Source organism: Caloenas nicobarica, chromosome 1 (assembly GCF_036013445.1).
Source record: "Caloenas nicobarica isolate bCalNic1 chromosome 1, bCalNic1.hap1, whole genome shotgun sequence".
NCBI lineage: Eukaryota > Metazoa > Chordata > Aves > Columbiformes > Columbidae > Caloenas > Caloenas nicobarica.
In genome coordinates, this window is record NC_088245.1 from 4475550 (window position 1) to 4503349 (window position 27800).

The 27800-nt window shown below is 48.3% G+C and overlaps 1 protein-coding gene across 3 annotated transcripts; it reads left to right on the plus strand.

Moving 5' to 3' along the window:
- The first annotated feature begins 1301 nt into the window (after window positions 1–1301).
- On the plus strand, window positions 1302–21519 carry PFKFB3 (6-phosphofructo-2-kinase/fructose-2,6-biphosphatase 3). 3 transcript variants are annotated; one of them, XM_065629345.1, is made up of 16 exons: window positions 1302–1712; window positions 6985–7110; window positions 7435–7531; window positions 8430–8496; window positions 8652–8726; window positions 9035–9091; window positions 11242–11366; window positions 12081–12288; window positions 13123–13269; window positions 13645–13749; window positions 14216–14345; window positions 14950–15012; window positions 15183–15247; window positions 16786–16956; window positions 18091–18113; window positions 21092–21519. In XM_065629345.1, exons 1-16 carry the CDS (start codon window positions 1634–1636, stop codon window positions 21096–21098), a joined length of 1545 nt encoding a protein of 514 aa, XP_065485417.1. In that variant the 5' UTR covers window positions 1302–1633; the 3' UTR covers window positions 21099–21519. The 3 variants fall into 3 exon arrangements, with proteins under 3 accessions (XP_065485417.1, XP_065485426.1, XP_065485437.1); XM_065629354.1 differs by lacking the exon at window positions 18091–18113; XM_065629365.1 differs by lacking the exons at window positions 16786–16956; window positions 18091–18113.
- Window positions 21520–27800: the final 6281 nt, after the last annotated feature.

Here is a 27800-nt window from a genome sequence, read left to right on the forward strand (position 1 = left end):
CGACGTGCCGGAGCGCAGACCCCGGCCCCCGCCGCCCCCCGACCCGCCCCCGGCCCGGGGGGAGCCGCTGCCAGAGCCCCCGGCGCGGGGGTGCGAGGGGGAGCCCGCACCCCGCCCCGTGTCACTGCAGTTTAGTTAGTTTAGTGTTTTGTTTTTTTTTTTTTTAATTTGTTGTCATTTTACTATTTTTTATTTGTACTTATTTTTGTTTTATGTATTTATTTTTTTAATTTTTATTTTATTTTTTGTTTTCTTTTTACTTTTAATTTGCTGGTTTTCTATTTTTAGATTTTTTACTTTTTATTTTATTTTACTTTATGATTTTATTATCTTAACTTGTTTAATTATTGCAGTTTTCCTATTTTTTTTGGTATGTTTCAATTTTACTTTACCATTTGCTTTTTTCTTTTCTAAATTTTTTTCTTTGACTTCATTATTTCATTGGTTAATAATAGAGTTTTTTTTTTCTTATTTTATGTTTTCTATATTTTTGTTTTATGTATTTTATGTTTTCTATATTTTTGTTTTATGTATTTTATGTTTTCTATATTAAATGTTTTCTATATTTTTGTTTAATGTATTTTATGTTTTCTATATTTAATGTTTTCTATATTTTTGTTTTATGTATTTTGTGTTTTTCTATATTTTATGTTTTCTATTATTTTGTTTTCTACATGTTATGTTTTCTACATCCTATGTTTTCTATATTTATTGGTTTTTATATTTTATGTCTTATATATTTCATTTTTACACCTTTCAGTTTTTAATATATTTTATTTAACTTTTTTTTTTTTTTTTCTTTTTTGGCTTGGGCACCCCCCCCACGCACACCCCCCCCAACGCTGAAGACACACCGAGCGCCGGTCCCCTCCGCCCCCCCCCTTGCAGAACAAAGGCTCCCCGGTCCCAGCGGCGCCTCCTTTGTCCCCGCTGCAGTGCGGGGGGCGGGCGGCAGGCGGCAGCGCGGGCCGAGCCGAACCGCATCCCCCCCCCAGCTCCTCCCTCCATCCTCCTCCTCCTCCCCCCCGCCCCGGAGGGCGGGAGCCGCCGGCGCCTGGACGGCCCTGTCGGGATAGAAATAGGCGGCGGCTGCCGGTGCGGGCTCGTCGCAGCGCAGCGAGGGGAAGGAGAAGGAGCAGCGAGAGCAGCGGCGCCGGTTCCCTGCAGCAGCCAAGAGCCGGGCAGGGCCAGCCCTTCCCCGGCTGCCTCGCGTTGAGATTTTCCTCCTTTTTTAATATATATATATATTTTTTTTTTTTTTTCAAAATAAACTTTTTTTTTTAAGTTTTTTTCTCGCATCCAGACTTATAGCGGCAGGACTCGCCCTCGCTTCCCTCCGAGCACGCAGCGGCTGTTTCTGCCGGCTTTTGTGCCCTGAAGCCCCGTCCCTCCTCCTCTTCCTCCTCCCCTTCCTCCGCCGTAAAGCCTTTAACGAGACTCTGAGGAGCATCCGAAAGCGCCGCAGCCGCTTGTTCCAACCACCCCGCACAGCGACGACTGCGACAAAAAGCCTTTTTAAAAAATTCTTTTTCCCCCTCTACTTCCTCTCTTTTTTTTTTTTTTTTTCTCCTCCCTGCCCCCCCGCAAACGCACCAAGGTGGACGCGGAGCGCAAAAACACCTTTGTTTTAAAAATGCCCATGGAGCTGACGCAAAGCCGCATCCAGAAGATTTGGCTTCCCAATGACAACCGGCCGGCCCTGCCCCGCCGCCGTGAGTACGGGCACCGCAGCATCCCTGCGGGGTGGGGTGGGGTGGGATGGGAAGAAACAGTCCCCCCCGCCTCCTCCTGCGTACCCCGGGGGGTGCTCTTTACTACGCCCTTTCCCATAACATCCATGCAGCATCCCCCTCCTTCCTCCTCCAGCATCATCCCGGTGGCCGCATCCCACCCGCTGCCATCCCGTGACTCACTCCCAGCCTTAGGAGCTGGAGGAAGGTGCAACCATCACATGGCAGCTCCCCGGCCCCGTGGAGAATGGGAGTTGAGACACGCGTGTCCCAATTTCACCCCCCTTTCCTCCCCCGCCCTCACCGCTTTCCCGCCTCCAGTCTTGGGATTAAAAGGGAAGGGAGCAGGTTACTAACTTTGGCGCCCGGGTACCAGGTCAGCTGGGATTTTCAGGGTGTCTTGCATCTTGATCAGAGATTTATTAGTGATTTATTAAATATTTTTTAGGGGGGGACAGGCAGGATGAGGGCAATGGATTTTGGAGGAGAAGAAAAAAAATCACCAGCTGTTTGTACTTTACCACTTTTCCCTGTGCTGTGCTTGGGATGATAGGAGGCAGGTGGAGGGGGGGCAGAAATTAATGCTGAAATTTCCGCAGTGATTTCCCCCATTTTCAAAGCATCCTGAGTGCTTAAAACCAGCTTCCCAAACCAAAAAATGCTTGGGTCATCCCGGTGTTACTATAAAACAAATAATCCTAATACAATGCTAAAGCTCCAGAGGCAGCTCTTTTAACTCACCCAACAGCTACACTGACAACCTGACAGTTGCGCAACTCCACGTAACTCTAAATAAGCATTGCGGGACGGAGAGCCAGGATGGAGGAGGTGGCACTTTGCAGCCTGGCAAGGGATGGAAGTGGCTTGGGCAGTTGGGTGAATCAGTCTTTCCAATGCTTTTCTTGAGCAGGCTTTTTTTTTTTTTTTTTTTTTTTTGAAATCCCTTCAGACATTTATTTCCCTTGACCGGAAAGTTCTCCCTTCAAAAAAAAAAAAAAATAATATACCCTGTGAATTTGCCACATGTTGTTGCCCCACAGCTATGGGTCAGGCACGTAGCAAAGGATGTCTGAACCCTGTGGCAGATGTTTGCACATGCAGCCTGTGCTTAGCAAGGGCAATTCTGCCACAGAAGCTGCCAAGGAAATGGGCTTTTAGCAACAGGCTGAACATCTGGGTTGCCATGGGGTTTGGCTTTTAGCAGGGCAAAATATCTCCTGGCTTAATGCTTTGCAGATGTATCGGTTTAATCTGATTTTTCTCAAGGACTGACACCTTTGCAAGAAGTCCCTTGTGTACGTGCAGAGCATCTGTCTTTTTTGCGCTTTTATTCACCTGGTTTCTTGGAGGAGAGAAATTCCTGCTTGGCAGAAGAGAAACCTAACATAATATTAAGGCAGCAAGGGGCTTATTAATACCATAATGTGGCTTCTAATTATTTTTTTCTCACAGGGTGGGAATGAGGCAAGCTGTGCTCTATGAGAAGAGTGTTATTGGGGCTTTTTTTTTGATTTTTGTTTTTTTTTTAAACTCGAGGTGGCTATTTTAAACTCGAGGTGTATTAATTCCTCAGCAGCAACAAAGAGCAGAGCCACAAATCCCTGTGCGAGTGGAGGTAAAAGAGAGACGTGAGGCTGATGTGGTCCCCAGCGGGGAGGAAGGAGCCGGGAGCATCCCTGGGAGCATCCTCAGAAAGCTCCGGCTTGGCTGCTCCCCACGTGTTGAAATAATTAGCCCGATTGTCCGCTTCCTCGTCAACGGGAGGCTTGAATGGATGCGAAGCGATGCCTTCATCTGGCCTTTTGACGGCGATCCATTAAATTGCTGTCAAGCCGCACGTCTCTCACGTAGGGGCTGGGAAAGTCAAGTCGTTGCAGGCGGCTGGATGGGCAGAGCCAGGCAAGGGGAGGGGGCTCGGGTGGGGATGCTCAGGATGAAAGGGCTTGCTGCTGCCTTTCTCTCTGTCATCGTTCCGGCTCGGCAGGCGAGAGTATGTGAAAATACGTCGGCGACGTGCATGCAAAACCACAGCTCGCATGTCGGTGGGGTGATATCAGTACCATGCGCGTGTATGTGATAAGCAGCGCAGAAACGTGTTCCTGGTCCGTCCGCGAAGGTGTCAGGGAATTGCAATGGGAAGAAGCTGGAAAGGGGGAATGTTGAGATTAAGGTAGAACACGTGGGGTGGGCTTGCAGAAGCGGCAGGCTCGTGGTAGCACTTCTCATGAGCAGACGGTAAAAATGCCTAAAGTGAGGAAGTGGCTATTTTATCTAACTTTTTATAGAAGCAAATTTCCTTCCCTTTCTTTGTTTTCTTCCTTCCACCCACTCTGAAGCACTAGACCGTATTGGTGCTGACTTTCTAGCAGACGGAAGGCACAAGTGATGAGCTACTTCTCAATATCCTGATTGAGCCTTTTGAAAGTCATCCCCAACCTTGACTTACCTGCATAGATGTTGATAACGAGTAATGAATATGCACTGAAATCACTGACAGCTTTTCAGCAGTGGTGAAAAGAAATGATGAATTAGGTCTTTGTGAAGCCCTGGGAGCAAAACATTGGTTTCTGTTACATCCATGATGCGAAGTTTCCTGGAAGCTTTTGTGATTTAGCTGGGTTTGGGCTCAGGTTCCTGATAAAAAGCTGCATGGTTGATGCCCTGGTGTTTTTGCAGGTGCTTCCCAGGTCTGTAAACAGATACTTTTTCATGGTCCAAGGGGAAACTGGCTCTTTCCTTTGGCAGCAAACCAAATTTGGGGGAGATTCCTCAGATACAGGTGTTTAATTCCTGCTTCACCCATGTCTGCATCAGCTGTGGAACTGTCTCAGCTTTCTGGAGCCAAAGGGACATGAACAGTCGCAGTATTGTTCCCATCCTGTTAAAGAGCTATTATTTTAATCGCCCCAAGTCCTCTTGCCTCCTTTGTCTGCTGGCAGGTAGGGCAAGGAGTAATTACTTTATTCAGATATTATTCCTTTCCCCCTCCCTTTGTTTAATATGTGGTTGTTTATTGTGCAAAAAAAAACCTTGCACCCATGGGCTGGTTGAGGATGCGAGACTGTTAGAGAGGAAAAAAATATCTTTTTCTGGATTTGTTGCACAGCTGCCTTGGTACCCCAGTGTGCAAAATCAGCACTTGCTGCTGAAATTAGTGGGAGCTGGTCTGGGCTTTTGAAATGTGGCACTGGGGATGGAGGTCACACAAAGGGGGAAAATGTGAAGGCAGCTTCAGCCTGAGGAATGTGGAATATTTAGGGGAAGAAAAAAAAAATCTCTTTTAGATAGTTTTCTCATGTCTTGCCTGCTGAGTCTACTTTGGTGAGATGGTCAAGCAGATGATGGGTGGCTCTTCACTGCCCTTCTGGTCACCAGTGCTGTAACTCTTCCTTGTGGCCTTAATTCAGTTTCTTTAGCTGTTGGATTTTCTTTTTTTATTAGAATGGGAGGGAAATCCCATATGCTTTGCACACTCTCTCGGTCTCATCTCTCTCTCGGCTTGTTTGCCTTTCCCACATCTCCACTGAGAAAAATCTGCTTCAACGCACCACCCCATCCCTGGGGAGCCCCTCGCATCCCCCCAAACTGCTCTGCTGCCGTCACCTGGTCCCACCTGCGGGCAGCTGGGACAGGCAGGCAGAGCTCTCCACCCAGACCGTAATTAAGCCATGTTTTTTATGTCTCTGCCACCAGCCTCTCACTCCCTGCATTCCTTTCCCCTGAGGTCTTTGGCCTCCTTGGGTGGATTGAAGGGTGGCTGAGAAATCCCCCGGCAGGTCTCGCCTATCGGGGCTGGTCTCTGCCTTTGCCGGGAGGGCTCTTGGTTTGTCAGGCTAATCCAAATTCCATTAGGCGTCGTTAAGATCTTCCTTGCCCGTATTTTAAAGCGCTTGGCTTTGTGTCTGGGCCTTTCCTGTGTGCAGCAGCATGTGAGAGGCAATTCTGCAGGGCAAAGCCTGGAGAGGAGCAGGGGTGCTGCCACGTTACATGGTCCGTGTGGTCCAGATGGTACAGACACATCCCGTGATGCTGGAACCAGGCTGTGGAGGACTAAAAATAATCCCGAACTACTTTCCCAGTCCTGCAAGCTCAGCGATTTCCTCCGAACTCAACCAGGAATTTACTTTCTAAAGGATGAATGCGGGGAGAAGCGATTTACCTGGGCAGCTTTGCAGCTGATTTGTCTGCGTTTTGGCCATGCCATTCGGGTGAAGTGGCAAGGAGTTTCTCTTCACTTGCCAAGTCATCACTAAGTGGTGCCTCTGGATTTATTTCCAGACATGGACTCTCTTTACAACAACAAAAAAAAACCGCACCCAGCTTAAAACAGGTTTATGAATAAAAAGGGCTAAGTCGCTCTTACATATTAGTTTTTGAATGCTGGTTGTTCTGTAGTCCTTGTTCCCTGCTTGTGTTCAGACAAAACGGTTAGTTGGTTGCATTTGCATGTATATTGGCTAAAAAAACTAGCAAAAGGTTTTGGAAGGTGCTCTCTGCAGGTGAAGGTCTTGGTGCAGACCTGGTATTTCAGCACAGCAGCCATGTCTGAAATGCGCTGCTGCGAGGACTGGACCGAAGTCCTTGGGAATCCTCAAGGTTTTCACACAATCGGCCAAACCGTGGAAATGGGAGGTTCTGTTTGCCTTGTTGTTTGTTTTTGTTTTGTTTTTCCAAGTGGGGAAACTGAGGCACCGAGGTCCTGCAGGGAGCCTGGGGCAGGTGCTCGTTCCTTGCCCACTTTGCAGCCATCTCCTTGCCATGGCTGTCAGGCTGTGACTCCTGTTCCCTTGTTTGGGTCACACCAGGGTGAATTTGGGTCAGTGTGGCTTAGCTGGGGCAGTTGTGTCTCACCAGTGGGCAGCCATGGAGCCACCTACCATGGCATCTGCTCTGACATGTGTTCATTCAGCAGATCCCATTCCAAAAATGAGTCAGCGGATTTGCCTGCTCAAGGTTTTGGTTGTCTCAGCTCATAAGAGGGATGCAGAAGTGATGGTGCACGGAGAGCAGAGGCTTTTCTCTAGCTGCTGAAGGACTTGTGGGAAGGCTGGGTCAAGAGCAACCTGATCTAGTTGAAGATGTCCCTGATCATTGCAGTGAGGTTGGACTAGATGACCTTGGAAGGTCCCTTCTGACCCAAACTATTTTATGATTCTAAAAGCAAGTGCCTTGTAGGGTTGATGCCTTGTAGGGTTGATAAAAGACGCATTGGAGGATTAATGGCTGCTCGTGTTCTTTCTCCTCCTCCTCGTAGCCTGTGGGCCGCAGCTCGCCAATTCCCCCACCGTGATAGTGATGGTTGGCCTCCCAGCCCGTGGGAAGACCTACATCTCCAAGAAGCTGACTCGCTACCTCAACTGGATTGGTGTCCCAACAAAAGGTGAGGATTTTTCTGGCTGCTTGAGGAAAACATGAGGCCCGGTCCTCAGGACTTGCTCTAGGTGCTCAGTGCCTTCAGGGTGGGACATAGTGGAGGATCTTTCCAAAATCCCATGGGCTAAATATCAACATCTTCCTGTGGCTTCTGCTGCAGCCCAGGTTCTCCTTCACTTTGAAGACCAAGAGGTGTCTCTGAGAGTTTTGCTCTACAGATGTCACTTCTTCGCCTGTTGCTAGAAAGCATTATCTGCAGAAACGGCACAGCTGAGTTGAGCTGTGCTGATGCCTGCTCCTGGTTTTCATGGTCTTTGCCTTTTCCACACAGTTTTCAATGTCGGGGAGTATCGCCGTGAGGCGGTGAAGCATTACAGCTCCTATGACTTCTTCCGCCCCGACAATGAGGAGGCCATGAAAGTTAGGAGGTAAGTGTGGGCATTGCATCTGTGCTTGCACTTGGGTCCCAAATGGGAGACAAAGCCCATGGCTGGCAGCATGGTTACCCAGCTTGTTTTGGGGGTAATGAACAGAAAGGCTGTGCTCTAGCTTGAATTTTCCCTACCTGCCCAAGGACAGCCTGACTTGGGCACCAAGAGCTGAAAACTGAAGCTGGACAGGCTTGGTAGCATCAGGATCACCAATGCATCTTCCATCAGTGGTACCCTAAACTTACCTTCAGGCTCAGTGGTGTAGGGTATGAGGTCTACCATGAGGTTTGGCCTTTGCTGCTTCATCTTCTTCATTTAGCCTGGAAAAAGAGGCTGAGGGGAGACCTTCTTGCTCTTTACAACCACCTGAAAGGAGGCTGTAGCGAGGGGGGTTGGTCCCTTCTCCAAAGTAACAAGCAATAGGAAGAGAGGAAATGGCCTCAAGTTGCACCAAGGGAGATTTAGATTGGGTATTAGGAAGAATTTCTTCATGGAAAGGGCTGTCAGGCATTGGAACAGGCTGCCCAGGGCAGTGGTGGAGTCACCATCCCTGGAGAGGTTGAAAAGATACATAGATCATCTTCTTGGCACATGGTTTAGTGCCAGCGTTATGTTAATGGTTGGACTCAATGATCTTTAGGGTCTCTTCCAACCAAAATGATACTGTGGTTCTATCTACCATTGCCTCTGCTGTGAAGACCAGCATGCTGCTCTGCATGCATGGCTCATGTATTTTTACCAGACCAAGAGTGTCCTTCCTCAGTGTTCCTGAGAGGGGGAGGAGGTGGTGAGGATGAGCTGCAAAGCCTGCCTTCCATTGTGGAGGTCTATGCACTGGCTGCTGTGAGCATCCCTTGAGGACATCAGGACCACACATTTCTCACCTCTTTTGCAGGCAATGTGCCCTGGCTGCCTTGAGGGATGTCAAGCTGTACCTGACGGAGGAGGCTGGCCAGATCGCGGTAAGCTCAGAGATGTGCTCCACAACGTTTGGCAGCAGTCTTGGTCCCAAAGGCGCTGTGCCCTGTGCAGTTTGCTCTGCAGGTCCTTCTTTGAGGGAAGGGCTCAGGAGGAAACCAGGCACTCCTGGTGCTAATTGAAATCTTTGCTTTCAAAGGTTTTTGATGCCACCAATACCACACGGGAGAGGAGAGGGATGATCCTAAACTTTGCCAAAGAAAATGGGTTCAAGGTTGGTACCATCAGGCTGCCACCGGTATTGCATAGTCCACATTAGTGTATTGTTGGTGGGTTTTTTTTTAACTAACATACTATCCTTGTGATGCTTCTGTGTAAGGGGGATTTCACTGTTGGATTTGATCAAAAATATGAAAGTCTTCCTTCATTCCCAATCCTGAGCTCTGGAGAAGGAAAGGATGGGAGTGGGATAGTGGGAGAGCTCTCCAGTCAGGGAGGGAGGAGGCTGGGTTGAGCAAGGAGCTGGTTGAATGCTACAAACCTTATTGCTGGTCTTCAGGTGAGCTTTGTCTTGCTTTGCAGGTGTTCTTCATTGAATCTGTCTGCAATGATCCCACGGTAGTTGCCAGCAATGTTATGGTAAGCGTGGAAACATCTTGCTTTTGTTTTCGCTTGCGAAGTATTTTCCACGTGTTCTCAGTTGGTTTCTTATCAGAATGTCTTGACGGGGTTGGTTGAGGATTAGGGGATTATGATGTATTTGGCCTGGGATGAGAAAGGGGCTGTTATCTCCCAGGATCCAGGGCCACCTGGAAGTAATGAAAATAAAAGTTGCTGTAGTCTTTCCCTGGTTCTTCTCCATGCTCCCTGCGTTTCTGTTGATCTGTAACTTGATGTCAGGGAGAGAAATGTATTGAAGATGTTTTGACCTCCCCCAAAGTCCCATTTTTTGGAAGTGATGGGTTTAAATCCTGTTGGAGAGCAGTCTGACTCAGTGTCTTCAGCCACATGCAGCTTCCCAAAATCTGCTGGGATCTGCTTTGAGAAGAATAGCAGTTCAGCTTAAAGATTTCTTGCCACTAGCTGAAGTCTTGTCTGGGACAAGCATAAAACATTGCTTCCCGGCTCCTTCGGGAGCGATCTTTGACTTCCCACCAGCAGAAGTTCTTTCCCATTAAGCATGGCTAGGGCAGGTAGATATTAATTGGTCTACCTAGGCATGATTAACTTGAATGAACGTGTCCTGTCCTCCACTGAGCTCTGCTCCAGCCTTATCTCCAGTTGTACATCTGAACTTTGTGAGCTGTTTTATGGTGTCTGGGAATGCGTCATAGGATATTCAAAGTCTGTGAGAAAGGCTGTTTAGTCTGGAGAACAGGAGGCTGAGGGGAGACCTTATCGCTGTCCACAACTACCTGAAAGGAGGTTGGAGCACGAAGGGCATTGATCTCCTGTGTAGCAAGTGACGGGACAAGAGGAAATGGCCTCAAGTTGCGCCAGGGGAGGTTTAGATTGGATATTAGAAAAAAATTCTTCCTGGAAAGGGTTGTCGGGCATTGGAACAGGCTGCCCAGGGCAGTGGTGGAGTCACCATCCCTGGAGGGGTTTAAAAGATGCATAGACGAGATTCTTAGGGACATGGTTTAGTGCCAGTGTTGGGTTAATGGTTGGTCTTGATGATACTGAGGTTCTCTCCCAATCAAAATGATTCTGTGATTCTGTGACTTCAGGGTTTTGTTCTGCCCTCGGGACAGGCTCCACAAAGGGTGCTGGGGTGGGAGTTGAAGCGTGGCTTTTGCTCCTTTTGTGAGCTGGTGTCCCATGGCCAGAGATCAGCTCATTGGGAGGTTGCACACAGCTTTTTCCACAATGTTAATGAAATGCTCAGTGTTTCTTTTTTTTTAAAGCTTTTTTTTTCCTTTCTTTGCAACACCCTGAAGCTGATTTGTTTTTGGAGGATATTTCATCTCTTTCTTTGGAAACCAATACTTGAAGGGGGAGAAAATGAACAACTAAAGAGCTTGGATTTTGGATTTTTGCTTCATAAGGCACTGCAGATGAATGGTGCTGGGATCAGTGCAGAAAATATGCTGTGGGCCTGGGGCATTGCTACACATCTCTCTTGGTTGTGTTACCCTGTTTATTTCAGGATTGCTTGTGAAGTTACTAACATGTGATGCTACTTGGCAAATCTGAATCTTCAGGAAAAACAGCCTATTAGAGTAGTTCAGGCAGAACTTAGTCTATGAGAGCTCTGGATAATTCACATTGCCTATTTCTAGCATCTTTCAGCCCAGTAGTTTGTAGCAAATAATCCACAGAAAGGGGTTGAATATTGTTACCCTGCTGCCTCAGATGGTGGATGGCCACGTTGACCACAACCTCCTGGGAGCTTTATTCACTCTAAAGAACCAGGATAAGCGTCTTGTCTAAGCTTGTGCGCTTTCCATCCTTGGCTTGAAATGTTTAAAACTAACGCTTTTCTTTAGCCGTAAAAAAAGCTCAGTTTCCCGCTGTGTTGGGTGGTGAGCTGCTTCCCCAGCTCTTGGGAGAATAAGAGTGGACTTGTATGTATCTATACTGGTCATGAAATGGTTTATACCAGATTTTTTTTCACCTTCTGCTTACCTTTGGGTCTCATTTGCTTCGTTTGTCTTATGATAAGTGATGGCTAAAAAGTGGCTAAGCCGATAGCTGAATCTTGGCAGGACTTTGAAATTTGAGATTAGCACGGTCTGCCTTGGAGAGCTTCCTAACCTCTCCTTGTCGTGTTTTCTCTCCTGCTGCAGGAAGTAAAATTGTCCAGCCCTGATTACCGGGACTGTAATTCGACTGATGCCATGGAGGACTTCATGAAGAGGATCAATTGTTACCAGGCCAGCTACCAGCCACTTGACCCTGATGACTATGACCGGTAAGAGACTTCTGGTGACTTCTGAACTGGCTTGAATGCCATTCTTCTCCCAGGAGAGGAGTAATGAAGTATGGAGCTGTATTTTATTGTCTTCGAATACATGACCGTGCTAGAGGAATACATGACCGTGCTAGAGAAATACATGGCCAAGCCTTGTCATGAATTCAGCTTCTTCCCTGAAAATGTTGGTTTTCCCCAGTTCAGTGGCAGGGAATTGGGCACTGAAACCTTTCCAGGCTCCTCTGGGCTCAGAGACGCTAGTTCTGCAGGTCTAAATACAAAGGGATTGCTTGAACAGGCTCAAACCACAAGGTTGAGCAAACCCTGTGGTTTCCACCTAGTTGCATGCCCTGGGAAGACCTTTGCTGTCCTGCATGACCATGCAGGTACCTCCCAGGCTTTCCACTGCTCACAGGTATGTCCATGTGCCCTGCATGGATTATCCCTGTCCTGGCAAGGAACGTGCTCCCTGCTAGTCTTGTTTAATCCTCTTTACTGCTGCAAGGAGGAATGACGATTACAGTGGTGTTACTTAGCTCTTTATGAATGGCCGCTACCTGTTGGCTTCCTGTTGAAAATAGCCTGTGGGAAGTCCTTTTGGCTGGGTGGTTGTGTTGACTGAGATACCTCACAAGGCTCTTTTTCAAGGATGGTGTTTCTTTCTTTCTGTTTTCCTCACTGGCAACCCCCTCATCCTTGCTGTGCTTTTCCTAGGGAGCTTTCTCTCATCAAAGTCATCGACGTTGGCCGGCGGTTCTTGGTCAACAGGGTTCAGGATCACATCCAGAGCAGAATCGTTTACTACCTGATGAACATCCATGTCCAACCCCGCACCATTTATCTCTGTCGGCACGGTGAGAGTGAGTTCAACCTCAAGGGGAAGATTGGAGGTGACTCGGGCCTCTCCAACAGGGGCAAGAAGGTAAGGAGGAAGGGAATAGTCCCCTATGGCTTCTGGGGGTGATTTGGCTGTAGCAGATGCCATGCATTGGGTTATGTGTATATTTGATGACAGCTGGGGTGCTCAGAGGATCCATCTATAGGGCTGGTTAAATTTGGGCTCGGGCATGGCCTCAAAACAAGACTTTCCAGCCATCTACGTTGCATGTAGTTAGAGGTTAAAAGAATTGGGCATCAGAAATCTCTAGGAGAGAAAGGGTTGAGTATCTTCACTGAGTTCTTTGAGACCTTGCACAGGCAGGTCAGGATGTAGAAGGACTGCTGTCCTCCTTCGGAAGGGATGGCCAACCCTGAGGGTGCTTTCAGATCACTCGCTTCCTCATTCTTCAAAGACATCGTCAAACGCGCTGCTTCAGGCAGGGTTAATAATTAATTTGGCTTGCCAGAGCATTTTGAAGTCCAAATGGATTCGTTTGAGGTGTGATTAATATAAAGGACTACAGGATACCTCAATTTAGCTCTATGACAAGCAGAGCTGTGGTTATGAGTGGCTAAGGGTCTTCCACAGCATTGTAGCAGAGCCCAGGTTGTGCTGTTTTGTGGGTGCTGATGTTGTTCCTTGATGATATTAGGTTGCTGCTTTCTCCCTGTTCTCATAGCCCTTGTAGCTTCTGGGGATCAATGCATGTGTGGCTGCTCTTCTGCTCTTCTTCAGAGCAGAAGGCCAACACAACCGTCTCTGGAAGACAAAAGAGGTCCTGGAGAAGGCAACATTTACTGGGAAACAGGGAATAAGGCCTATTGGGAAGTTGTGGGTTAGGAATGAACCTTTTTTTTTTTTTTTAATGTCCCACAGTTTGCATTTGCACTGAACAAGTTTGTTGAGGAGCAGAACCTGAAGGACCTCAAAGTCTGGACTAGCCAACTAAAGAGGACAATCCAGACGGCAGAAGCTCTCCAACTGCCTTATGAGCAGTGGAAGGCACTCAATGAAATAGATGCTGTAAGTATCTTTGATTGCAGTAGGAACAGCTGGATCATGCTGGTTCCTGCTTGGCAGACAGGGTGATAGCACCAGCCTTTTTCACTTTCGCCTAAATCTCACTTTTTGAGGGGAAATTTACCCGCAGAATGGGAAAAGGTACTTTTTCTGCTGCAGTAGTCACAACTTGGCTTCTGATCTCAGCACTACCTTGTGCAGATGCCTCAAGCTGTTGTCTTGAATGAGTAGATTAAAATAATTTTGCTTGGAAAAGCTCTGTAGCTGACTACTCAGGGTTACAGATGATTGCTTTGGAGAAGGTTTTGCATGTTGGATGTGCTGATGCTTTTTGACTTGAGCGTGTCCGTTAACCTCATGGATGTCCTGTTCTGGCAGGGCGTGTGTGAAGAAATGACGTATGAAGAAATCAGAGAGCAGCATCCAGATGAATTTGTTTTACGTGATCAGGATAAATATTACTACCGCTATCCTTCTGGGGAGGTAGGTCTGCAAAGAGACCTTCAGAGATGTGACTCTTACTTTAAACATGGCATTCTTCTTGTCTCCATGCTGTCCTCTACATTCAGCAAGGGTGCAGCAAGTGTTCCAAGAAACTAGAATCGGGAAAAGTCAGGACTCCCATTTACCTTTTGCTCAATAGCTTTTGTGAAACTGTGGTAGTGAAGGTCTCATCAAGAAACATATCGCTTAATGATAGTTCCTCTGACTTGAAAGATGTCATCCTACTAGTTTGCTGTCTGCTCTGATCAGAAGAAGTAGCTACTTTCTAAGTAACCTGAAGATGAGGCTTTGTTGAACTTTGCTTGTTTTTAGCAGTAATTATTTTGGTTTAGTTCAGGCAAGGGCATGAAATCAATAGATGGAACAAGACAAGGAACATTGTTTCTTGTGAGGTGCTTGTTTTCCTCATTCTGTGCCATATCTCCCTTCCCTTCTTCTGTTTCAGTCCTACCAAGATCTGGTGCAGCGCCTAGAGCCGGTCATCATGGAGCTGGAGAGGCAGGAGAACGTCCTCGTGATCTGTCACCAGGCTGTCATGCGCTGTCTCCTGGCATACTTTCTGGACAAGAGTGCAGGTGAGCTCCCTGTCCCTGGGAAGTGGATTGATCCTGATGGAGGAGGGATGTTAGACAGAGGTCTGAGGAGATAAGAGGTGTTCAGGTCTGTGCAGGGCCTGGAGCAGGCATCCCTTTGGTGTGGGATGGCCTTAGCTGTTAAGAAGGATGTTTAAGCCTGCTTTTGGAGAGGGTGGGACACGTGGAGAGAGTTGGGGGCGTTCAGCCTGGAGAAGAGAAGGCTCTGAGTAGACCTTATCGTGGTCTTTCCGTACTTAAAAGTGACCTATAAGAAAGATAGGGACAGACTTCTTAGCAGGGCCTGTTGCAATAGGACTAGAGGTGATGGTTTTAAACTAGAGGAGGGGAGATTCAGGCTGGACATGAGGAAGAAATTTTTTTGACACTGAGGGTGGTGACACTCTGGCCCAGGTTGGCCAGAGAGGTGGTGGATGAACCATCCCTGGAGACATCCCAGGCCAGGCTGGACGGGGCTCCGAGCAACCTGAGCTGGTGCAGATGTCCCTGCTCATGGCAGGGAGGGCACTGGGGGAGCTGGAAAGGTCCCTTCCAACCCAAACCATTCTATGATTCTATGAACCCTCCTGCTTTGCTTTCTCTGCAGATGAAATGCCCTACCTGAAATGTCCTCTTCACACAGTGTTGAAGCTGACCCCGGTGGCCTATGGTAAGTGGGGCCTTTCTATTAAACACACCAAGGGGTTTGACTTGTACATTCTCTTGAACCCAAGCTGCCTCTGGGACAAGAGCCAGGGTCTGGGGTGGAGCACTTCATAGCATCCTGTACCTGTTGGGTTTGCTGATGGCCTCTCTTTCTCCTTGTGCTCCTTTCTGCAGGATGCCGGGTGGAGTCTGTCTCGCTGAACATCGAAGCCGTCAACACCCACAGGGAACGGCCAGAGGTGAGTGTTGCTTTTCCTCAGAGCCATCCCTTGGTGTCCCCCTTCTGTCCCCTATGGTCAGCCGGCAGCAAGGACGCCCAGGTTGGGCGTGGGGTGATCGCTTGGCTTAGATGCTCAGAGTGCTGATGGAGGACTGGAGCATCCGATGGGTTCTTGCTCTGCAAAAATGTAGCTGGTCGATGGTTTTCTGAGGGAAAAGGACTATTGCATGTGCCTGTTTGCCCAGATTAATGCTGGCCCAGGGAAAGCTCCTCCCTGGTCTTTAACTCTCACCTGTGCAGTTATCTGCACACACAAACAAGGAATGGAGCCATGGATGGAGAAGGTGACTTCCTCCAGGTCTCCCAAGTGTCTGGCAGAGTCTGGACTCAACACCTTGCCCAGCCTCTCCTGCCTTTTTAGGTTCTTTCTTTTATTTTTTTTTTTCTTTTTTTTCCCCTGGTGTGCCCACAGCTCTGTGTGGCTACCAGAGTGCCGTTCTGTAGGGTGGGAGGTGGTGGTGCTGGTTTGAGGATGCTGTAGGAAGGAGACTCTTTGCATGGAGGTCAACCGCCATAAGATCAGAGCTATCTGCCCTGTGCTCCACCAGGAGCTCAGAGGTCAGAGCAAGGGGATGCCAGCTCGGTGCTGGGGCTGGGTGGCCACCCAAGGGGGACCCCAGGGACCCTGGCAGTGCCCATGTCCCAGCCGCTGGGACCTCTCCAACTTGTGTGTAGCGGTGCTGGAGCCCATCTGGATGATGGATGGTCAGAGCCGTCCCTTTTTGTCCCATATCTCCCTTCCTTCCCAACCTCAGCAGGTGGCTCCATCAGAGCCACCTCTCCCTCCCCATGGCTGTAGGTGGGGAAGCTGGTCCTTCCCCCTCCCGCCACCACGGGGGCAATCTGTGTCCTCCTCCAGCACCCTTGCTGGGGATGGTGGGAGAGCCATGAGATGCGGGTAGGACCAAGACACGCGCGAAGCGCTTGGGTCCCTCTGCTCTGCTGCGCAGGTGCTGCCCCCTCCATCCCACCTCGCTTGAGTTGGAGCTTGGCGCGACGCCGACCCTCGCTCGCTGCTCTGCCCCAGCCTCCCCTTCCCAAATCTTCCGTATCACCCCGGGCTGGCTCGTCTTCCCTCTTCTTGCTTTCACACTCCTCCCTGGGTCTGAGGGGCTGGCTTCAAGGAGGAGACCCATGGGTGCCTCTTTCTGTTGTATAAAGTCACGGCTTTTGATTACTGCTATGTTTTTTTAGCAATTAGAGAAGGTTCGTCTCATTTCTGAGTGCAGGGCCTTTAATTGTGTTTTGGTTTTTTTCTTCCCTTCTTGGGAAATCACACTGCGTTCTTTAAAGTTTTGCTTTAGGCTTTTTTGTGGTGTCCAGAGCCTTTCAACTTATCCTTTGCACATTGACAGTGACTGGGGAAAAACAGAGGCTGCTTTAAGGAAAAAAAAAAACCCAAAACAATCTGCCTTTTTTTTCTTTATGACTGTCTCCTTCTTCCCTTTATTTTATTTTTATTTACTTTTTTTTTTTCTTTGTCTCACTCTAATTTAGGAAGCAAAGAAGGGACCTAACCCGCTCATGAGACGTAATAGCGTTACCCCTCTAGCAAGCCCAGAGCCCAACAAAAAACCTCGCATCAACAGCTTTGAGGAGCATGTGGCTGTTTCTTCTGCCCTGCCAGGCTGTGTTCCTCAGGAAGTGCCCACGCAGCTGCCGGGACAAGTTAGTTGAACTCTTTTTTTTTTTTTTCTTTTTTCTTTTTTTTTTTTCTGTTATTATTCTTATTTTGTTGTTGTTTGTCCTCCTGTCACTCCTGAAGCTGGCCAACAGCTTGCACTTGTCGCAACCTGTGCTGCTGTCTCTGAGATGCGCCTTTCTCATGTGGCTCCTGTCCCTCCATGCCTTGGGTTGGTTTTGGGAGCACTCGGCGAAGGGTCGGCGTCAGTCGTCTCTTGGGTTTTGAGAGCATCGTAAACTTCCCCTGAAGCTGCGTTAATTTAGTGCCTTTACCATCTGGCATCGTGGCGTCAACCTCCCGAGGAGCCGCATCTCTAGAGTGCTCAGGACCAAAGGGCTCCTGCTTTTCCCCTGGATGTGCTCAGCTCTGGTATAGACTTGGGCATTATAATTAAGCACATGTTCTTGTGCTTCCCTCAAGAAGGAGCTGCCAAGACCCATCTTTGACTGCAGGGGTCTCCTCCTTCCTGGAGCAATAGGCAAAATGGACCGAAAATTGAGCAGAGGCCTCTTGGCATGATGGTAAACCTGGTTACCTTCTGCAGCCCTGGGGGAAGCCCTGTGCATAGCTGCCATGGTGCTCATGTGTCCTCTCCTCTTTCACCCACCCAGGATGGGATGTAGAAAGAAAGATGTCGCACGCTTCTCCAGGGACAAAACCCCCATCCCTGTGCTCATCAAGGGGCTGGGGTGGTACTGGAGAAGCAGTGTAGATATATGGGAGCCCCTTTCGCCGTGCTGCCCTTCCCACCAGCTGCCTGTTGGATCTCACTGTCTTGCCCAGCCCCTTTTTGCGTTGTCTTGTGTTGTCTGGTGTCCTCTCGCCTCTCCTTGGCCAGGTCCTGGGCAGGTTAGGAAGCGTGCCATGCTCCTCCAAATGCTCTGCTTGGTGGCCGCTCCGCATGAGCCTTCCTACCCCAGCAAGCGCCGAGCAGGACAACTCGATCTGTCTCTTGGCTTTCAAGGCTCTGCTTGGGTTGGTCTTCTAACAAACCCTCTGCCAGCTTTGGGTTTGGAAGTTCTCGCTGTTTGGGTGCCCCTCTGTGCCGTCTGGTGTCCTCTACCCGGTCTCGCACGGCGTTACTGACACCTCTTTCCATTCTCTCTATCTCTCTGCAGCCTTTACTAGGGAAGGCATGCCTGTAAGTACCTTCTTGCGTCTTATTCCCCCCCCTCTCGCCCCCTTCCCATGTCTCTTGCCATCCCACTGATTGTTTTGTTGTTGCTGTGAAACTCAGCTGGGGCAGGGACATCTTAGAGTTAATATTTCTCCGTGTGTGCATGTGGATTTGGATGTGTTCTGCTTAGGAAAGGTAAAGAAGAGGTAAAGATGATGCTTCGTCCAACCTCTAAGTATCCTAGCTTGGTTAAATGCCCCAATTTTGTTAAGAAATGAAGCAAATCATCACTTGTCCTCTGTCTAAATTCCCTGGCTCCTCCTCAGACAGTCACGGGGTGGGAGATGCTGTTGGGTTTTCCTGGAGTTATCTCCTCTGTGGCAGCACATTTTAGTGTAGGTGATAGACCCAGGTGATCTGTCTTCCCAGGGGCTCTGAGTTGTGTCTAAGAGTGATGGCACGACAGATATATGAGAGAAGGTTTTGACCTCAGCCCCCAATAGGTTTTTATTGCCTGTATGGGATCGGGAGTGTTTTTTCTGGAAATGAACTGGTTCTGGATCCTGGCATGCAGTTCTGCAAACCAAATTGCAGGAACAGTCCACCTAGATGTCTTGGACAGAGTAAATATATGGATATTGTCCTCTGGCTCTAGTAAGAAAGTAAGGTGCCTTGAGCGTTTAATGCAGTAATTATGAATAATCGATTCTTCAAGAGTTTGAGTGCTGTTAGATCCTTGTGTAACAAGGACAGGACAGCTTCTCGATAAATTCAAAGCCTTTGTACTTAATTTGTGCTACATCATTGAACTAAGAGAGCAGCATTTGTTGGAAGCTGTGATCAAATGTCTTCTTGACAGGGAGACTTTGGGGCTGGGGGAATGACCAGGGGTCTTTTTGTCCAGTTCGAATCAGCATCCCTGTCCTGGTGGTTTTGTGGGCTGAAGATGGGGGGATCTGCTGTAATATGGCCAAGCCTCAGTCCTGCTTGCTCATAACAGCTGCTGAACCTCACATTTCTTCCCTTTTTAGAGTATGGGGGTTGGTGTTTGAGAAAAGGGAAGTTAGAAAGGTCAGACTTGGCTTTGCTGGAGGATAGGTTGAAGACGACCGTCACCATGCCCGTGCTTCTGCCCAGAGGTTGAGTTGCTCAGCATGGCCTGCATGTCTGTGCTCCTTCCCTTGCTGCTCATGGGCACAAAAGCCCCTGATGAAGTGCCTGGTCTCCTTGGGTTGCTTTGAAAGCATTTTTGGTTTTGTCTGTCCCTCCATCCACTTTGTTCCCCCATCCATGTTGTAATTAGAAGCACTGCATGCCTCAGTGCTGGCTAGGACACTGAAAACATGCTCCGATGTTGAGTTTGGGAGATGCCTGCACTAGGTTTGGCTAGACCAGGAGCTCTGCTGGAGCAGGCAGTGATGGTGCCCATCCCAGCTGTAGGCTGGCAGCATCAAGTTTATAATCTCCAGCTGCTGGGAGCCTGCCTCCACCTACTGGTGTGGGACTTAAAGGCCGCTTTTGAGGGAGCAAAGGAGACACCTCAAACCATAGTCATGGTGTCAGTACCCCTCTTGGAGGCTGTTGCCTCATGTGCATGCATCTGGTCCTCCCTATGCCCCACCACAACCTATATGGGGTCAGGGGAGGTGGAAGGTACCTCCTTCCCAATTTTCACCATGGGACTTGGTTGGCAGTGGGTGCTCTGTTAAATCAGCCCTCGCCGTTGGGGTCTTGACCCCCATCCAGGAGGACCAGAAGGCACCTGGAGAGGCTGAGGACATGACTGTGTACCTAAGAGTCCTCCTGGTTATGGGATCTAGCTGTTCTGGGACCACATGGAGTGATGATTTCTTTTCCTTTTGCTTGGTTTGTGATCCAAACTGCACTTTTTAACAACGACCTGATCCCCTCCCTTCTTCTCCCCTTCACTTTTCATGCTTAAAGACGACCCGTTTGTCACTTTCTCAAAGTTTTCTCTTTGCTAATATTTCCAAGGTAAATGGCTGTGGTGCATGTGGCTTTTCCTAACCCTCCTCCTGTCTCCTTAGATAACAGAGAAAACAGCTCAGCCTGCTCTGCCTTGTAGCCTGGCCGGGATTCCTGGTGCTTGTAAGAGGCAGTTTAGGTAGTAAAAGGAAAACAAACAAACAAACAAACCAAAAAAACCTTCCTAGTTGTTTCCTAGTCCTTTTTTCCCCACCTGGTTTCGTGTAGTTTCGTGAATTGCGAAATGTCCTTGTTGTGATCATCTCCCCTTGGGTTTCTCCTCTAGTGGATGTTCTCCTCCAGCCACCGCTCTTGGGGCTGGTCCTGCTTGTGTTTAGCTGATTGTCTCTGGTTTTATGGTCCTCACCGTGTGCTGGTGGGTGCCTGTCGTTGCCACCCCACACCAAGGCTGGGTCTGAAGCAGCTCTGGGGCCCATGAAACCTCATGGGGCATCATTAGGGGACCTGGTGCTCCTGCCATACTGCTGAGGGTGGCTGGTCCTCATGCTAGCTCCTCAGCACGGCTGGTCGGAGCTGCATCTTCTTGGCAGTGCTGAGGATGGACAAACGGTGACCTCCGTGGTAGACAGGAGGACTCTGCCCACCCTCAAGGGGAGCAAGGCAGAGATGACTAATTTGGTTCCTTGAATAAACACCATGGTCCCCTGTGACCTTTCCTTGCATGGACCAAAGAGCAGCTTCGGAAGTGCAGACTGAGTGGGAGGGTTGTCTTGTTTTTTAGCTCGGTTTGCAGGGATACCTGTCAAATTCCCACCCTGTAATTAGAGGGATGCTTGCGGGAAGGGCTGTGGGTAGCAAGTCAGCGTGTCCCCCCCACCTCTCTCCTTGGGTGGACAGTGTCCTCTCCTCTGTGGTGGATGCTTTCATAGCGACCCGTGCCGTGGCTTTCTGTTACTCCCCCCGTGTCACCTTCTTGATGTGCATGTAGAAGATGCTGCCGGGATGGGCTCCAACTCGACCACAACTCCCAACCCTGGTCCTTCCTCTCATTACAGAACATGAACAACTCGCAGAAGCCGTCGTGACTCCATGGGCGCTATCGCGAGGCCACCAGCGACGCCGTCGGCGACGCCAGCTTCCCATCCCATCGCCATTTCCAAAGCTTGCTTACAAACCGGTCTCTCTCCCATCTGCAGCGAGGTCGACCCTCGGCTGTTTCTACCCACACCTGTTCATCTGCAAACTGCTCTGCTGAAGTGGGGAGAGATGCAGGAGAGCGGAGGAGAGGAGCCGAGCTCCCCAGGGTCACCATCAGATCTTTAGGCTGCGGCATTTGCTCTCCGCTCCGGCGTCCCGTTAGATCGTAGCAAGCTGTAAAGTGCTTCTAGCGCACAGGAGTTTAATTTTCTTCCTCTGTAAGCGGTTTTGATCTCCTTTTGTATAGATGATTGGTACCCATGCATCTGTGGGTGGGGTGTATATATGTGGATGGTGCGGGGTTAGCAGAGAAATAGGGGTGGGCAGGGGGGGAAGCAAAGGGGTTTTGCATTTTTTTTTAATTATTTTTATTATTATTATTAATTACTTTTCAAGAGAACCCCTGATGTGCTGTGTTTGCAGTCCTTTACCCATGCTACAGCCTCTTGCACACGCAAACCCGGCTCATCCAGGCCCACGAGCACCAGGAAGGCAGTTGTGTGAAGTCCTTTACAGCAAAAACTGCTTGGTTTAACCAAAAAAAAACCTCAAAAACATTCTCTTCTCTTTTTTTTTTTTTTTTTAATCAACACACCTAAAAGGGGTTTGCAGAGAATGTAGATCTGCTTCTAAAACTGGTTGCGAGCTGCCTTTAGTGTAGGGGAAGCCATGATGATGCTTTCATCTTGGGTGATGCTCTCGTCTCAAGGAGAGTGCCCAGGGATGGTCTGAGTTCAGACGTGTGTCAATTTTTTGGGGAGACTGAGCACCAGTTGAGGTGCTGTGCCAGTACTTCATCTCCCCTTTCCTCTTCCTTGGAGGAAAGTGGAGATTTTTTTTGGGAGGAGGCTGGAATCCATGCATTATCTCAGGATTTAACAGACAGGCTGAGCAAGATGTATTTTGCAGACACACGTCTTGTGTAGGTGGCCAGAGGTCTGGCTGGGATGCAGGAGTGTCTCTGTGGCTGCAAAAAGCCACAAGAAGGGACAGTTTTGTCTGTTTTCTCTCTTTTTGTTTTTGTTTTTTTTTTTAATTTAATATATACACATGCACACATAAATATGTGTGTATACCTAGAAACCGCTTGGTTTTTGCACTTTATTTGTGGCAAGAGCAAAACTATTTTTTTTTTTCAAGTCATGCCCCTTGACAGGGGAAGCCTGAACACAGGCAACTTTTTTTTAAATTTTATTTTGCATGCTGGAAAGCTGGGACTACAAAAAAACCCCAGTAGTTACAGCATTTGAGGTGTGTGTGTTGGGGGGGGAAAACAAGGCGAGGTCCTGACTTAGACCATCAGCCAACTCCCAGGGGTTGGATATGCAAGATCTCTTCTTGGCACCTGTCCCGGGCTGCGAGACAGCGAATAAAAATGGCAATTAACCACTATTGCTTTGTGCAAAAGTCTGTGAATTTCTAAAATTTTTTTTTTTTTTTTTAGGGTTTTGGTTTGGTTTGTTTTTCCCTGCTCTGTGCAGCATCTTCTCCATCCCCATCTTGTGTAACAACATCCCTACAGATGGGAGCAGAGAGGTTTGGGGGGAAATTATGATTATTTTTTTAATATTTTTTTGTGTGCATGTTTTTTTTGGGGGGGGGGGTGGTCTGTTTTTCCTTTGGGAAAAGGCGAACCACAGTGCCTAGCGCTTCAGCCTTGTGCAGCCGAGTATGTGCTCGGAGCAGCACCGATGCCAGGAGGGGACTGGGACTGTGCTCGGTCCATATCCAACCGAGAGACATTCTTGGTGTTGCCCTGCCTGTGTGAGCTTGTTCATATGTGTATTATATTCCTGTACAGATATAACAAAGAATGCTTCCCCCCCCCCCTTTTTTTTTTAATAACCACATTAAAAGCAGACTTGGTTGACATCTGCCCTTTTGGTTTCTCTGACTTTAAAAACGAATATTTTGGGAAGGCAAGTCACTTGTCTTTTCAGCCTCCTTCCTGGGGAGTTTTATCTTTCTCCTCCTGCTACGAAAAGATAAGCCTGCAAAGGCAAACATGACGTTTGGCCGCCCCATGATCAATCTCGTAAACATGTAATTCTGCAGATGTTTTGGCATGCATTTGTGTGTGTGTATATACATATATATATATAAAAGAATATATATATATCTATATATATAAAAATCAAACAGCAAGAAAACTTAATGACCCTAAACTTTCTACCCTTGGCAATAACAGAAGTCTTAGTAGGTCCTACAAAAAGATGAAATTTGAACCTGGCTTTTTTTCCAGCGAGGGCAAAATTGGTCTCTGAGCAGCAGAGAGGTTTTCTCGTGTTGGAGGGGCTGGCGGTAGGTGGGACAGTGTCAGCCCCGTTCCATCGTGCTGCCCCAGAAAATCGCTGCCCATCGTCTTTGGTTAACAGGGCCAAGGACCGGGCAGTGATGCTGCAGCCAAGGCGGGTGGGGAGAGGGGACTTGTTGAACCACACCAATGATTTCTTCCCTTCCCTCCTTATCTTTTTTTCCTGGTTTTGTTTTCCTTTATGATACTTGAATTTTTTTTTTTAATAGCAAAGCGCTCTTTATTTATTTAATGCATACTGCAAAGCTTGAAGAGAAGGGTAGTTACTTGGGATTTTTTTTTTTTTGGATTTGTGGTATGTTAACTGTTCTGTATATACATCTGGAATAATTGCCTGATACAAAGCTGTGCCAGCTTAAAAACAGGGTATGCCTTTCAGAAATTTGTATATTTTGCAGTTGCTGGACCAATAAAATATCTTGTTGAAATACAGACGTGACCTGGTTCTTCCTTGTGTTAGTAATTATGCTCTCAGGCTTGTCTTGTGTGCAGCTTGATGACACCAAGGGTGACTATGTCCATGCAGTTCTGCCTCACACAGATGCTCCTGCTCTCGTAAATCTCTCCTGACTGCACAGTGGATTTTCTGAGGATTGTCTCTGACAGAACCCTTTTGGATCCCATGGGTTAATCCTTTTTTTTTTAATTTTCTGACCATGTTACAGCAAGTTTAAAGTTTTGGTGAGTGAAGATCTCATCAGTGGAGCTGGGTGTCATTTCTCCAATGAAGGGTTGACACCTACTTAGGACCAGCTCTACACTCTACATCACTGTTGAGTACAAAGGTGATGTGCTGGAGTAGGTCTTGCCTAGATCTTCATCTAGGCTGCAAGTTAGGCTGGACTAGCCATTTCTTCAGACCTGGTACAGTTCTTGAAACCAAATACCTGCTTAAAATCACTTGGTTCTAAATGAAACCAAAGGGCTGGACAAGAGCTGGCCGCTGAGATGATGGTTGTCTTTACCCTCAAGGCAGGAAAACAGTCAATGCCACCTGCAAGCAAAGTTGTCAAATTTTCTGCAAAGTGTGTGTGGTGTGTGTGTGTGTGTTTTCCCTGAACTCCAGAGAAAAAGAGGGGAAGGAGGCAGAGAAAGGTGTAATTTGGACTCAATGGTCTGGAGCACATCTTAGGTGGATGCTCCTTATGTGGTTGGAGGCTGGTCCCCCTCAAACTGTTGTGCCTCTGAAAGCTTATTAAGATCAAAAGGAAAAAAGTGTGGACCGCTGTGTGTTCAAGCTCAGCTCTGTGGCTGGCAGCTGATGTGTGACCCTTGCTCTGATCTTCCCTGGGCTTTCAGAGCAGATCAGGCCTTGCTTTGGGCTGGAGTTTGCTGTGATGTAATCAGGATGGGCAGGAATGATAGAATCATCAAATAGTTTGGGTTGGAAGGGACCTTTGGAGATCATCAGGGCCGTCTTCACCCAGCTCAGGTTGCTCAGAGCCCCGTCCAGCCTGGCCTGGGATGTCTCCAGGGATGGTTCAGCCACCACCTCTCTGGCCAACCTGGGCCAGGCTCTCACCACCCTCAGTGTAAAAAATTCCTTCTTCATGTCCAGCCTGAATCTTCCCTCCTTTAGTGTAAAACCATCACCCCTTGTCTTGTCGCAACAGACCCTGCTCAAAGTCCATCCCCATCTTTCTTACAGACCCCTTTTAAGTTCGGAAAGGCCGCAATAAGGTGTCCCCAGAGCCTTGTCCAGGCTGAACACCTGCAACTCTCTCAGCTTGTCCCCACAGAAGAGGAGCCATCTCCCTTCTCCTAATTGCTCTGTGCAACAGGACCCTGTGGCAGCGTGAGGGGTCTCTGATTTAAAGCTTCTGTGGTGTCTGCAATCCCTTTTTTTCTAGGTATGCATGCAGACATGTGAGGCTTTAGGGCGATGCTCATCCCTGCAAGCATCCTAGGGGCAGGGAGGACCTATGCTCTCCTGGAAAGCTAAAACCCACAAGATTTTTTTGTTTAACTAATTATATATATATGTATTCTAAAAAACCTCCAGCAACCTGGCCATCTCCTTGACCCAAGCAGATGTGAAACACTCTTGCCTTATTTTAGGGCAAGGAACACAACCTTGCACCCATTTTGCAGAGAGTCCCGCAAGGATGTGGGGGCTTTGATAACGCCATCGGGCTGAGATTATGCGTAGCCACAACAGCAGAGCTGCTCCCCTGCCTGCCCTGGGGAGAGCAGGGGCTGTTTTGAAGCTGTGATAACCTTGTCCTTGTGGGGAGAGCACAGTGGGGAGGCTTTGGCTCGTGGAACGTGGATGTGGAGCAACGCTTTCAAGGATGCTCTGCAAGAAAACAGCTCCTTTGAAAAGCCTTTTCTCCTCATTCTTCGTGCAGGGGGCACGATGGGGCTTGTATCATGCTGCAGGAGAAATGTTTAAGGGAGGGGGTACATGGGCAAACTCCATCCCAGGCAGCAGCCTTTATTTTTCTTCCACATGATGCATTTTGTAGCATTTTGTAGCATCTTGTAGCATCGCAGAGAGGAGATGTTGCTCGAGGCAGGGCAGCTTTAAAGGTTAGATTTGACAGCAGGAACATTTCTCTGCTCCCAGTCAAGTCCCATTTTCATAAAAAAAAAATAAAACCCCAGCTTCCTGCCAGCAAACAGGGCCAGAGAACTTGTGATTGCTAAAAACCAAAAATCAGAAAAAAAAACCCCAAACCAAAACAAAAAAAAAAACCCCAGACTAGTCACGCTGGCTGACTCAGCTCTGATTGATGGCTCAGGAATGTGTCTGATAACGTGCAAGGGATTAAATAAACCACGGGTGAACATTTACAATGCAACATGTTGGCTGGACCACAGCCAGCACCCCACTCACCTGCCTCTGGCTGGGGAGCGACTGCCATCACATCATGGGGTCTGAGGGATTTTATTTTTTTTTCCACCTGCAAAGAAAAAATAAAAATAACTGAATATTTTGGGGGGTTGTTTTGCAAAGAGAAACAGCTTGCTGCTCGTGGCTCTAATGGGAATTATTTGCAACAGCTCCAGGTATCTGAATGCATTTGTGCACTTTTGCTACAACAAAGGCATCCTAGGAAAGCACATATTTCTACCGAAATATGGAAAATATATTTTGCAGCAGTGCACAGACCTGTGTAAATCACAGTCTCACTGCTCCGTGCCTAAATCCTGCTAAGTGTTGGGGTTCCTTCCCCATTCCCAAGGTGGTTTCAAAGCCCAGGCTTCGTTGATGGCTAAGGGAAGGCTGCATGGAGGTGAATATTTGACCCCTGCATTTCCCTTTCTTGTGTGTTCATCTATGTCCTCTCTCCTCTCTGAGGCTGAGCGGTGTGATGGGTGTTAGGGATACATAGGGCAGGGCCAGGCTCCTCTCCCCGAGATTATCACAGAATCATAGGATAGTTTGGGTTGAAGGGAAGTTCAAAGCTCATCCAGTGCCCCCCCTGCCATGAGCAGGGACATCTGCACCAGCTCAGGTTGCTCAGAGCCCCGTCCAGCCTGGCCTGGGATGTCTCCAGGGATGGTTCATCCACCACCTCTCTGGGCAACCTGGGCCACTGTTTTAACACCCTCGGTGTGAACAATTCCTTCCTCATGTCTGGCCTGAATCTCCCCTTCTTTAGTTTCAAACCATCACCCCTTGTCCTATCACAACAGGCCCTGCTAAAAAGTCTGTCCCCATCTTTCTTATAGGCCCCTTTTAAGTACTGAAAGGCCTCTGTTTGCAGACCTCCTGGTCTCTGCAGTCATGGCAAGACTTGGGAGCCCTTAATGGTTTGGTCACTTGGCTTCTGCTGGGAGTGCTTCTGGGAAGGAACTGGTTAGAAGAAGTGAATTGAAACCAAATCCTGTTGTCAGCAATGCGGCAGCATGTGGCTAAGAGTAAATACCAGAATGGGTGACAAATGTACCCCCAAAATCAATGTATAGTACCTACATCCACTAAGTTGGCTTCATGTCTCGTGCTCCCGCTGAGAGTGCCCTGCTTCATCCTGCTAATCATAGAATCATTTTGGATGGAAGAAGCCCTCAAGATCATCGAGTCCAACCATTAACCTAACACTGTCACTGAATCACGTCCCTAAGAACCAACTCTATATTTCTTTTAAACACCTCCAGGGATGGTGACTCCACCAGTTCTCTGGACAGCCTGTCCTGCTCTGTGGTCCATCCCCAGGACCTGTGTTTGTTCTGGGGAGGCCATGGGGGGAACCAGTCCTTGCTGCCACTGAGGCCAGTCTGGGCTCTGTGCCATGGGAAACCTTCACTGT

Bases quoted from the DNA above. Each gene is read 5' to 3' on its own strand.
- PFKFB3 (XM_065629345.1), top strand. From the start codon at position 1,634: ATGCCCATGGAGCTGACGCAAAGCCGCATCCAGAAGATTTGGCTTCCC. The intron at 7,111-7,434 runs GTGAGGATTTTT...TTTTCCACACAG, and splicing joins GATTGGTGTCCCAACAAAAG to TTTTCAATGTCGGGGAGTAT. The intron at 13,270-13,644 runs GTAAGTATCTTT...CTGTTCTGGCAG, and splicing joins CACTCAATGAAATAGATGCT to GGCGTGTGTGAAGAAATGAC.